The following is a 13,034-nucleotide window of genomic DNA, read 5'->3' as shown; positions in this document are numbered from 1 at the left end:
AAAAGGCACAAAAAGGAAAGGACATTTCGATCCGCACAATGGATGAATGGCTGCAAAAGTTGATACAGTTACCGTGTTTCCCTGAAAATAAGATAGGGTCTTATTTTCTTTTCACACACACACACACACACACACACACACACATGAAATAAGCACTTGGCCTAATTTTTGGGGAGGTAATATTATTTTTGAGGTGCAGGAGGCGGTGAGCGTGGTCACCTCATGGCTGCTGCTGTGTTGTAATATTTTCAGAGAGGGCTTATTCGGGGGGGGCTTATTTTAGCGCATGCACTCAAAAGCCCATGGGATTATTATCCGGGGAGGTCTTATTTTCAGAGAAACAGGGTAGAAGATTGACTGCTGTGATCGAAGAAAAAAACACAATTGCTTTCGTTTCTCCTTGGAAACCACTTCTGGACTTTGTGCTCGAGGTGGAGGGTGGGGGAAATGGAAACTTTGATTTTGGGGTTTACTCATTTGGTTGATGATAGAAATGGATACTTTTTATTATTATGGAAAGGTAAAAAGTTGAGGTTCGGTGTTAATGCTTTATTCGGCTGCAATAGAGGGGCAGTCGGAAATCAAAACCTTTTATTTTCCTTTCTCCCCCTCCCCGTCTCACGTATCTTTCCCCTTCCCCTCCCCGCTGGGTCCTCCGATTTGCTTTTGGGGTTCTTGTGTTTTATTCTTGTCGTCTAACAAAACGTTCGAAATTCATTTTAAAAGAATGTGAGTGCTCAGCGTGCAATTCCATCTCAATATTTTAAAAACAGGAGCGTGCGGGGCACACTTGAAAATGTAGCTGCCGAACAAAACTCCACACTGGTGACAGGACAAGCATCCGGCCATTAAAACACTCTGCTAGCTTCATTCAGTTGCCCGGACTCCACCCCGCAAGGAATTACAGGGTCGTTAAAAGGGGATGATGATTTAAACACACTTATAAAAGCCATTCTAGCAGCACCTACCTCTGGGCAAGATTGCAAAGTCTAGTCATTTCGTCGTCTATTGAGTCTCCTATAAAAGCCAGGGAGGAAAAAATAATAATTATAATTACGGTGTCAAAAAAAATCAAGCAGCCTGTCAGAGGATACAGCCTAAAATTGTAGCCATGGAAAAAGCCATCCTTCTAATATTTTTACAGAAAGGAGCCAACGTTTAGGGATTATATAAATAAGTAAAAAGTAAGTAAACAATGAGCCTTCTCTGAGTGTTCTTCTCAACCTCTCCCAAGCAGACTGACTCCGGCCTTCTGGCTGGGGATGATGGGAACTGTAGCCCAACGTCACCCTTAGTGAGGCGTGCAAACCAGCATCTGCATTTCCTGCGTCGGATGAAAAGATCACATCTGGCCACTTCCTTACAGTGGCACGATTGAGAGCGTTTGAACAAACTGCATCCCTGTTTGGTTTGGTGGCAGCAGTGCCTCAGATAGAAAGTCCCTACGGAGAGTGGTGAGGACAGCGGAGAAGTTTATAGGAAGCTCGCACCCCGTTATTTGGGATACTGCTTAGAGGCGCTATGAGCTAAGAGATTAAAGCATTGTTAGCGACCCCACAAACCCACTTCACGGTCTGTTTCTGTTGCTCCCCTCTTGGAGGAGGTTTCGAAGTATTTCTAGCAGGACTACCAGATTCTGTAAGAGCTTTGTTCCCTAGGCCACCCGCCTGGTAAATTCACAATATTCATTTTTCTCGCCATGTACATGTATACATCCGAACTTGATTGTGTTTTCTCTCTGTGTCATACAATGTGTGTCTGTGTGTGTGTGTGTGTGTGTGTGTGTGTGTGTGTGTGTGTGTATAATTTTGTATTTATTTATTTTTGTCATGTTCATGTGGTATATATTGGAGGGGGTGACCCTTTGAAAGCTGTATACAATGGAATTTCATTTTAATGTATGCCGATCAATGTAGACACATTCAAAGTGACAATAAAATTATTGTTCTGTTCTGCTATTCTTCATTATTCTATTCTATTCTTATTTCTATTCTATTTCTATTCTATCCCATCACAATTCTCTATTCTATTCTATTCCTATCCTATTCTATTGCATTTTCTATTCTGTTATTCCATTCCATTCCTATTTTATTTCTATTCTATTCTATTCCATTCCATTATTTATTCTATTCTAATATTTATTCTATTCTAATATCTACTCTATTCTAATATCTACTCTGTTCTATTCTATTCCATTCCATACCAATGTTTACTCTATTCTAATATTTATTCTATTCTAATATCTATATTCTAATATCTACTCTATTCTATTCTATTCTATTCTATTCTATTCTATTCCATTCCATTGTTTATTCTATTCTAATATTTATTCTATTCTAATATCTACTATTTTCATTCCATTCCATTCCAATATTTGTTCTATTCTAATATTTATTCTATTCTAATATTTATTCTATTCTAATATTTATTCTATTCTAATATTTATTCTATTCTAATATTTATTCTATTCTAATATTTATTCTATTCTAATATCTACTCTATTCCATTCCATTCCTATTCATTCCATATTCTATTCTATATTCTATTCCCTTATTCTCGTCTGTTCTATATTCTATTCCATTCCACTCCATTCCATTGTCTGTAAATGGCATGATGTTGGGAAAGGTAAGGGTTGGGAAAGCTCTAAATTGTCCATTGTCTTTTTTCCTTCTTTTGCGGGGTCAACAGAACATGATGGGATGGGGTGAAGCCTGGAGAGAAAACCAGAAGAATGGACCCCACCACCATCGCTGAGAAGGTGACAGCTACCCACCATAAAGGCATTGGTGCTCCAGCCTCTCGAAGATCTGGGCGCTTTGGTTGAGCTGCTCCCGAAAGCTCTCGGCTATGTAGTAATCCACCTCGCTGTCCCGCAGGAGATCTTCGAAAGCTCGGATCAAGTTGGACAGGTGTTGCCGGTAGGTGGCGCAAATGTTGTGGCTCTCGTGGATTTTCTGGCGCTGGGGGGACTCCTCGGGAAGCAACAGGCCGACCGAGAAATCTGGCCTGCCAAACAGAAGCAGCAGCTCTAGCCAAGCGCCCTAAAAAAAACCACCCTCTTTCTAAATGAGTGTTACTTACCGTATTTTTCGGAGTGTAAGACGCACCTTTTTTCCCCACAAAAAAAGAAGGTGAAAATCTGGGTGTATCTTATACACTGAATACAGCATTTTTTTGCGTCCCGAACTCCCGCCTCCTTCATCAAAATGGCCATGCATAGCCTTTAGGAGGCTTATAGAGTGCTCCTGGAGGCTGGGGAGGGTAGAAATGAGCAAAAACTGGCGCATTTTTTTCTCAATTTTATCCCCCCCAGCCCCCAAGAGCACTCTATAAGCTTCCTAAAGGCTATCCATGAACTTTTTTTAATGAAAATAGGGCCGATTTTTGCTTGTTTTTGCCCCCACCCACCCCCCCCAGGAGCACTCTGCAAGCTCCCTAAACACTATTCATGCCTGGAGTGGGGGGGAGAACGGGCCTCTTTTCGTGAAAAACAGTCCATTTTTGGGAGATTTGCAGAGTGCATAAACTTTTTAGAGCCAAGGTGGCGCAGTGGTTAAATGCAGCACTGCAGGCTACTGCTAGATCAGCAGTTCAGCGGTTCAAATCCCACCGGCTCAGGGTTGACTCAGCCTTCCATCCTTCTGAGGTGGGTGAAATGAGGACCCAGACTGTTGTTGGGGGCAATATGCTGACTCTCTGTAAACCGCTTAGAGAGGGCTGAAAGACCTATGAAGCGGTATATAAGTCTACTGCTATTGCTATTGCTATTTTTTTTTTATTTTCCTCTTCAAAACCTTGCTGCGTCTTACACTCCGGTGTGTCTCATACTCTGAAAAATACGTTATTTTGTTTAGAAAATGGGTACGGCCGCCGGCTCGCTCTTAGTGACTCTGGGCAGCTTACCAAAAAAAAAACCCTAAAAACATCAAAACCCAAGACGGGTAGTCCTCGGTTTACAACAGTCCGTTTTGTGATCGTTTAGAGAGAGTTCACCTCAGACTGCAGTTCGTCATGTTTGGGGAGCTGGGTCAGAAGAATGCTGTTGCACGTATTATGACTTACTCTGTTACTTCTTCATCTTCCTACCTGTCCGGCAACCTGGGTCCTGTCACGCCCCCAAACCAGTTCTCCAGGTGGCGCCGTGGGCACCACCATCTTTTTTGCAGGCTTCTGCGCAGAACGGCGCATCAAGCGAGCACGCCCACGAGCGAACCAGCAGTAGCAACTGCCGAAACCCGCCCCTGTCTTTGTACTCATTAGCTTAGTTTATTCAAGGTTATGATGAAAAAAGTCACTTACCGTCGCTTTTCACACTTACGACCACCATAGCACACACACCCCGCCCCAGGTGTTCAAAATTGAGACACTTGGGCAACTGGTCTGTATTTATGACGGTGGTAGTGTCCCGGGGGGGGGGGGGGGATGTCCCCTTTTGCGACCTTCTGACCAACAGCGTCACTGGGGGAAGCCAGATTCGGTGATCGACCAGGTGGCTTACTTAACCGCTGCAGCGATCGGCTTCACAAGGTCGTAAAAGGAGGGAGAAACTCGCTTAACAACCATCTCGCTTAGTGACCATACAAAGTTACGATGAAAAAAGTCACATGGCCATTTTTCACACTTACGACCATTGTAGCATATCCCTGCCCATGGTCACATGACCAAAATCCACACGCTTGGGCAACTGGTTTGTATTTATGATGGTGGCAGTGTCCCGGGGGGGGGGGTGTCCCCTTTTGCGACCTTTTGACCCGCAAGGTCAATGGGGGAAGCCAGATTTGCTTACTGACCGGGTGGGCTAACTTAACCGCTGCAGCGAGGCTTCACAAGGTCATAAAAGGGAGACAAGAAACTTGCTTAAGGACCATCTCGCTTAGAGCAGAAATTGGGGGATGAATTAAGGTCGTACATTTGAGGACTACCTATATTATAACCATGGCTGTTGTTGTTTTGCAGGGACCCCCAATCCCTTTTCTCCAAAGGCCAAGCGGCTGCTACTTACTCATCCCGGGGCGCAAGGCTTTTGAGCTTGTCGTGCAGACGATGGACTTCATCCACCAGCTTCATGTTGGCCATCTGCTCTTTCTCAAGCTCGGCTTCGTTTTCCGACAACAGCTCCCGGAGCTTCTGGACGGTCCGGTTGTTGGAGGGACCGGATCCGGACGAATCCTCGGCGCCTTCCTTCGGCTGCGTTTCGTTGGAGAAGCTGGCCAATTCCGGCTCGCTCTCCTTGAACCCTGCCGGAGACGTGGGACTCTCGCCGTCGCTCCCGACGGGATCCAGAGGGTCTCCGGAAGGAGGCGGTTCGATCAGGTTGAAGTGGATCAGCAGCACCTGGTACTTCTCCACCACGGATTTCAGATCCCGGATTCTTTGCCTCAGGTCCTCGATGTCACTCACGGACTCGCAGTCAAAGGCTTCGAAGCTGAGCAAGCTCTGCTTAAAGGAAACGCTCTTCTTGCCCCCCAGGGATGTGGGCACGGCGTCCCCGTACTGCTTCTCGGGGACACTGAGCGGGGAGCGAAGCTCTGGCGAAGAGGATGGTTTGGACCTGTCTGTCTCTGGAACGGAAAAAGGCAAATGCATTTGAACCGAAGATGGACTCCGTTTGGGACTAAGGAAGCATTCCCTGACAGTAAGAACAATTGACCCGTGGAACAGCTCACCACCAGAAGTTGTGGTTGCAGAGGTTTCTAAAAAGAGGCTGGGCAGTCATTTGTCTGAAAGGCTATAGGGAAACCTATGGCGCGCGTTTGCGATTGCGCATTTCTTTTTTTTGGCACTCGGTGCAGAAAAGGTTCGCCCTCATTGTTATGGGGTCTCCTGCTTGAGCAGGGGGTTGGACTAGAAGACCTCCCAGGTCCCCTCCATTATTCTGTTATTCTGTGTATTTGTTTGAGGTTGTTAAGTTTCTAGTGTACAGTGTTAAAACTGGTGGTTTCTGCCTTCCAGCAAGGGGGGGGGGGAATCATGTGACTTTGCATGCCCGATAAACTGGGGACTTGAACCCACACTCTTAAAGGTTACAGTTATTGGGTCTTGAATTGGCGGGGGGGGGGGTTGTTCTTCCCATGGATTGACTCCAGCAACTCAACCGAAATTATGGTTTGTTTGAAGAAAGAGGGGAAATGAACAGTTTTATATTTGTGGGGTCCTTGGTGATTTCTGAGCTCGGTTGTGTTTATTGTTGTTTTGCAAACATTTCATCACCCCGTGAGGGAACATCATCAGTGTTAGAAGAGTCACTCCCTTCTAGCGCTGAGGATGTTGCCTAGTTAGCTTATGAAACGCCTGCAAGAAAATCACCAAGCTCAGAGAGCATCAAGGACCTCACAGTTCTCCTCCTCCTCCTTCTCCCCGCTTCCTCTTTCTCCTCCCCTCCTCCTCTTTCTCTTCCTCCTCCCTGCAAACCCCACTCCCTTCTAGCACTGATGATGTTACCTAGCTGGGTAATGAAATGTCTGCAAGAAAACAAGCAAGCTCAGAGAGCACCAAGGACTATACAGTTGTTGTTCTCCTCCTCCCCCTCCTCTTTCTCTTCCTCCTCCCAAACCTCAACCCCTTCTCGCACCGATGATGTTACCTAGCTGGGTAATGAAACGTCTGCATGAAAAAAAGCAAGCTCAGAGAGCAGTAAGGATCCCACAGTCTTCCTCCACTTCCTCCTCCTTCTCTCCACAAACCCCATTCCCTCCTAGCACTGATGATGTAACCTAGCTGGGTCATGAAACGTCGCAAGAAAACAACCCAGCTCAGAGAGCACCAAGGACCCCATAGTCCTCCTCTTTTCCTCCTCCTTCTCCTCTTCCTTTCCCCCCCCTCCCAGCACACCCCACTCCCTTCTAGACTGACGACATCACCTAGTTAGGTTATGAAACATCTGAAAACAGCCCAGCTCAAAGAGCACAATGGACCCCTCTGAGCTACAAATATTCTCTTCCATTACTACCATTTTACATTTCTTTACCTCTTAGATGTCTATCCCAGCTTGCTTCCAGGAGCTTAAAATAGCATCTATCATCCCATCCCTGCCACCAATTTCTTTTCGGCAGTTGCCGATTCCGAGCTGTAAGCTCAGCTCAAGGAGAACGATTGGCACAAACTCATTTAATGAGCTTCCATGGGGAGGAGGGGGGGGGGGCTGTAGCCTCCAACCTGCACCTTCCAAATTCTAACCTGCCACCTTCAGGCCCCGCTACCTGTAGTTCTTCGACTAATTAAAACAAATCTCCAATTGCATGTTGTTGCTGTTTTTTAAAAGAACCTTAATTTCGCTTTTGCATTTGTATGCAGCCACTTTCTCTTTCCTATTTGTTATTCCGTTTTTGCCACGGAAAGAAATGATTGATGGGGTAACTTTGGAGGTCTCTTTGATGTTGAGCAAGAGGGAATGGAGAATTTGATACCAGGTGTTTTTTTTTTTTTTAAACTCCGTGATCATTAATCTCACGTACAAACCGCTTTAAGCTGTTCGGTTACGTCCCGAGAAATTCAAACGGGGGGGGGGGGGGGAAGGTATCTGTAGCTCACAAAATGTGCTTATTAGAAGGCACTCGATGGCCACTTAAAAATAAAATTACAGAGAGGATCAGAGAAATTTCATCGCTGCCGGCTCAAGAGGGAAGCTATACCTTCCAATTATATGCATTAACCGGCTTCGTGAATCCCGCTGACGAGTCAAAAAAAAATAAAAGTTAATTCTCAGAAGCTGCTTTTCCAAAACTGCAAACAGCAGCTGGGGAGGGAACAATTAACGGCGGCAAAAAAAAAAAAAAATCAACTAGGAGACAGAATATTTTAACAGAAAATAACAGAATTATTTTAACCTGGTGGTGTTGTTTTTTTGCGGGTTGGCAATTACACCCCCTGCAAATTGCACCTGTGCAAAAATCAATAAAAAATTGTAGGAGCTGCAGAAATTCAAACAAGGGGAAACTGTACCTATTTGGGTTGGGTTGCTGATACGCCGATCCTGGTCTCTTTGGCCAGCGCTTTGGATACCGGGCAAGTTAAGATCTGCTTCAAAGATCTTTGGCTGGATGGCCGACACTTCTGCAGAAATAGGCAGGCGATATATTGAGTTTAGGAGACCAGGAAATGACAATGTTTAAAAATGTAAAAAAAAAATTGAAAAGGGGGGGGGAAGGGAATGTTGCTGTTTTTTTTAAATTCCTCTTCTCCTTTCTATTTTTAAGGGGGAAATGGACAGGATTTAAATACTAAGTTCATTAAAGGTAAAGGTTCCCCTTGCACATATGTGCTAGTCATTCCCGACTCTAGGAGGCGGTGCTTATCTCCATTTCAAAGCTGAAGAGCCAGCGCTGTCCGAAGACGTCTCCGTGGTCATGTGGCCGGCATGATTCAATGCCAAAGGCGCATGGAACGCTCTTCCCTTCCCACCAAAGGTGGTTCCTGTTTTTCTACTTGCATTTTTTAAATGTGCTTTCGAACTGCTCGGTTGGCAGAAGCTGGGACAAGTCACGGGAGCTCACTCCGTTATGCGGCGCTAGGGATTCGAACCGCCGAACTGCCAACCTTTCTGATCGACACCTCGGTGTTTTAGCCACTGAGCCACCACGTCCCTCAGTATATTGCGGTGCAAGGAAAGGCTGGGCACAGAGTCTCCGAGATTCACGGACAGATCTTCACACTCCTGACATGAATCTAACGACCAAACAAATTGTTTCCTGCAAAAGCCCCTTCCCCTTTCGCTCCTTTTATTCCCTATGGGAGGGGCCATTCACCTTCCACCTGTGGCTTTACTCCCAAGTCGACCTTGATTTCTGAGTTGTTCTTTTCTTCCGGCAGCTCTGCGCATACACACACTGGGAACAGGCTCCAGCTGTTCCTCTGCCTCACTGCTGTCTGGCTCTGAAGGCAGCTGAGAACTGCCAGACGGCCTCAGCCCCGTCTCTGCCTCCTATGCAGAGCCCTCGTCCGAGCCTTCCCCAGACTCCAGGACTGGCCCATCTTCCTCCCCAACCTCCTCACTGTCTGACTCTGCTGCCAGCTCTGCTGGCGGGCCACAACAACATCTCCCCATACCTGCTTGTTTGTCTTCTTCTCGTACATCCTTCCGGAGGGACCCGTGTCCCTCGGCTTCACTTTGTTGGGCCTCTTCTCTCCACTGCCTTCCCTTCGGGCCTTGGTCCAGGGTGAAGACACAATCCTGGTCTGGCCTGGACAGTGGGGACATTAAGGAGATGCTCCCCAGGGATCTGGAGGCTTTCAGCAAAACAGGCAAGCGCGATTTCTTGGGCTGGTAGCAAGAGTTGCTCTGAACGAAACAAGGAGACCAAGAAAGGATTTAAACGGCGCATCAAAAGAGACTGGAAGGAGGAATCAAATACAGTCGGAGGGAATCCAGGACCAGCTGAGGGGGAGAAAAATGGGGTGCATTTTTGTGTCTGGGGATGTGGGGTGAGGGAAGGTGCACCCCAACTGGAGAAGAAGGGAGGGAAAACTCAGCCTTCCAGGGCTGCAAAACGGGAGAAAAATGTTTACCCGTTCACTCTCTTTTTTGTGTTTCTAATACAGGTAGTATACCATTTTGGACAAGTGATCACCCAGTCTCCTCTTAAAGGCCTCCATTGATGGAGCACTCACAACTTCTGGTGGCCAGCCTTTCCACTGGTTGATTGTCCTCACTGTTAGGAAGTTTCTCCTTAATTCTATGTTGCTTCTCTCCTTGATTAATTTCCATCCATTGTTTCTTGTCCTGCCTTCTGGTGATTTATTATCATTTTATGATTATGATCATGATTGTCACTTGTTGCTTGCATATATTAGTCACCAGAGACAAATTTCTTGTGTCCAATCGCACTTGGCAATAAAGAATTCTATTCTATTCTAATTTCTATTCTATTCTAATTTCTATTCTATTCTTATTTCTATTCTAATTTTCATTATATTGTATTCTAATTTCTTTTTGAATTTCTATTCTATTCTGATTTCTATTCTATTCTGATTTTTATTCTATTCTTTTTATTCTATTCAAATTTCTATCCTATTCCAATTTCTATTCTAATCTATTCTAACTTTTATTCTATTCTTTTTATTCTGTTCAAATTTCTATTCTATTCTAATTTCTATTCTAATTTTCATTATATTATATTCTAATTTCTTTTCAAATTTCTATTCTATTCTGATTTCTATTCTATTCTGATTTCTATTCTATTCTAATTGTTTTTCTTTTCTATTCTATTCTATTCTATTTTATTCTATTCATTCTGACTTATTGCGACCTTCCGAGGAGAAGGCAGATTTACTTAACAACCATGTTACTGACTTAGCAACCGCAATGATTCACTTAACGACTGTGGCAGGAAAGGTCATAAAACGGGGCAGAGTTCACTTTCACTCTCTTGGGCTCAACTGTGGCAGAAGGACTGACTCCCTGTAAGTTGAACAAACTGGATGGCTATAGATTTTATAAAATGTAATTCGTAACCCAGCTATCTTCCCCCTTCCCTTTTTTTTCGTCTGATCCCTTTGCAAATTCAGAAAGATCTTTCTTAAAAAAAATGATTAAGGAAGCCCGTCGACACCCCATGCATCATTAACTTAAGAAATTACCCCTGAATATTGCAGTAACTATGAAAATTACTGGTTATTTCTGGGCATTAAGGATGTTCAGGAACAATGCTCTACCAGGGACTGATTAGCTGTAATAGAGAATAATGGCTAAAAGACCATAATAGCTAGAACCAACGTTACTCCAACGGCTTCAGAATTTCTTCTGGGTGGGCAGTGATGGGACAAGGCCCTCCCCAGAAGGCACCCTCTTGAGTGGAGGTCTCTGGCAAGAGCCATCTCTTTGCCTCAGTTACTCAGTGAATAAGGGGTGAGAAGAGACAGGGAAAGAGAAGGAAAAATAGAACCAGAGGTCCTCTAAAACAGCAGTCACCAACTGGGGGTCCAGGAGAAAATTTTGGGGGTCCGCAGAAAAATTATTTGCATTTTTTAATATTGCACTAAATCAGGGATCCTCAAACTACGACCCCTGGGATGGATACGTGCAATGGACGCTTGTGTTGCTGCAGAGAGTCTCCCCCTTCGGGGTCTTTTTGTGGGGGGCAGAAATTCTGACTTGGGGTCTGCTTCAGCCTCCTGGTGGGGGGCTTTGGCCGAAGGCTGGAGGGAAGCGCCACTGGTGGCGAAGAGCCGGAGGGCCTCGTTCCATTGGGATGGCATCACGGCCTTCTCCTCGCTTTCTCCGTCCTCTTCCTGTCTCCACAAACCCCACTCCCTTCTAGCACTGATGATGTTCCCTAGTTGATTCATGAAACATCTGCAAGAAAACCACCAAGCTCAGAGAGTATCAAGGAGCCCATAGTTCTTTTTCTCCTCCTCCTCTTCCTCCATGTCTTCCTCCTTCCCCTCCTCCTCTCTCTAAACCCACTCTCTTCTAACTCTGATGATGTCCCCTAGTTGGGTTATGAAACATCCGCAAGAAAACCACCAAGCTCAGAGAGCACCAAGGACCCCCTCCTTTAACCCCGATCCATTGATACTCACTTTGTTCGCTTTGCCAACTTGAATGGGAGCCTTCTGCGGATCGCTCTTGCCCGAGACGTACCTCTGCAAGCAATCTTGGTCAAACCGAGACGATTGGGGGGCGGCTGCGTCTTCAGAGACTGGCGTCTTTTTGCCTTCGTGCTTCGGCCATGCGGCGGCCCCCGGCCCGATTATCGTTTGGGTAGCCGTGTCCTTCACTTCCACTTTGGACGATTCGGTCTCCACGTTCGACTCGCTTGTGCTTTCGGGGTCCTCGGTTCCAGGGGTGGGCTGCGGTTCACCTTGCTGCTTCAGCGAGATGTTGGTCTGCATCAGCTGTTCGAGTTCAGCTCTCAGCTGAATAATCAGCTGCTTGAGGTCCCCCTCCTCTTTGTTCTCCAGATCATCGCTTAAACTGCCTTGCTCGGAGATCTTCTCGGGATCCAGCGGCTCATTTGCAGCTTTGCTCGGTCTTTGTCCGCTTCTTATGCAGAGAGCGGAGGGGGGAAGGAGGAACAGAGGGAGAAAAATAACAAAATTGAAAAAAAGAAAACACCAAACATTTGTAAAGAAAACAAATACTCCGATTGCCAAACAGTTTCCTGGCTCATCATAAAGCCTGAATGAATTCCTTTTTTGTGTCAACCCACCTCAAAAGAGAGTCAGATGATCATTAATGGAAAACTATTGTTGGAACTCTGGATGATTGGTGACATTATGGTCAATTGAAAATATGAATGTATATTATAAATTAATGGGAATTCTTTGTTTTAATCTCTGCTTTTTCTCCTTAGAGATAGGTGATACTATAATACTTTAAAGATTCATTTGATAGATAATTATGAATTTAAAGAAACAAGGATTGTTACAAATGAAAGAATATTAATGGTAATTTGAACACATTAATGCTCAATGACAGTGAAATACCCAGTTATGTTTAATGTAAACCAGGGATATTAATCCTAAACTTAAGAATTGATGCACAAAAACTTGTAACTAAACAACATGCTAGATGAAATGGAGGAAAGTTGTTCTTTGTTCTTCTCTTGCTTTGATTTGTATGTGTTGTTTTGTTTAAAAAGAATAAAAATATATTGATAAAAAATAAAAGAGTCAGATGAGAGGGCGGAAGATTAGCGAGAAAACCAGTAAAGGCAAAGGTTCCTCTTGCACATCTGTGCTAGTCATTCCTGACTCTAGGGGGCACTGCTAATCTCCGTTTGAAAGCCGAAGAGCCAGCGCTGTCCGAAGACGTCTCCGTGGTCATGTGGCCAGCATGATTCAACGCCCGAAGGGACACCGAAGGCTGTTCCCTTCCCACCAAAGGTGGTCCCTGTTTTTCTACTTGTGCTTTTTAACGTGCTTTCGAACTGCTACACTGGCAGAAGCTGGGACAAGTCATGGGAACTCACTCCGTTAGGCGGCGCTAGGGATTCGAACTGCCGAACTGCCGATCTTTCTGATTGACAAGCACGGTGTCTTAGTCACTGCATCACCCTGTCTGTTTTATAATTATAAACGACCTTTATATTTAATTC

The 13,034-nt window shown here is 45.1% G+C and overlaps 1 protein-coding gene across 1 annotated transcript in view; it reads right to left on the bottom strand.

Annotated features, from left to right (window-relative positions):
• Nucleotides 1–13,034, bottom strand: part of CDK5RAP2 (CDK5 regulatory subunit associated protein 2) — a 97,037-nt gene that overhangs the window by 25,908 nt on the left and 58,095 nt on the right. Inside the window, exons 21-26 of the mRNA XM_087704645.1 lie at nt 11,518–11,980; nt 9,046–9,277; nt 7,942–8,052; nt 5,003–5,561; nt 2,774–3,006; nt 969–1,017 (exon numbers count right to left, since the gene is read on the bottom strand). Of these exons, the coding sequence (XP_087560771.1) occupies nt 969–1,017; nt 2,774–3,006; nt 5,003–5,561; nt 7,942–8,052; nt 9,046–9,277; nt 11,518–11,980 (1,647 nt within the window). The remainder of the gene's footprint in view (nt 1–968; nt 1,018–2,773; nt 3,007–5,002; nt 5,562–7,941; nt 8,053–9,045; nt 9,278–11,517; nt 11,981–13,034) is intronic.

This window comes from Thamnophis sirtalis, unplaced genomic scaffold, assembly GCF_051295495.1.
Source record: "Thamnophis sirtalis isolate CommonGarterSnake01/CBP01778 unplaced genomic scaffold, rThaSir2_p1.2 scaffold_2, whole genome shotgun sequence".
Lineage (NCBI taxonomy): Eukaryota > Metazoa > Chordata > Lepidosauria > Squamata > Natricidae > Thamnophis > Thamnophis sirtalis.
Note: the sequence above shows the minus strand (reverse complement) of the source record. Positions and strands in the feature narration are given on the sequence as shown.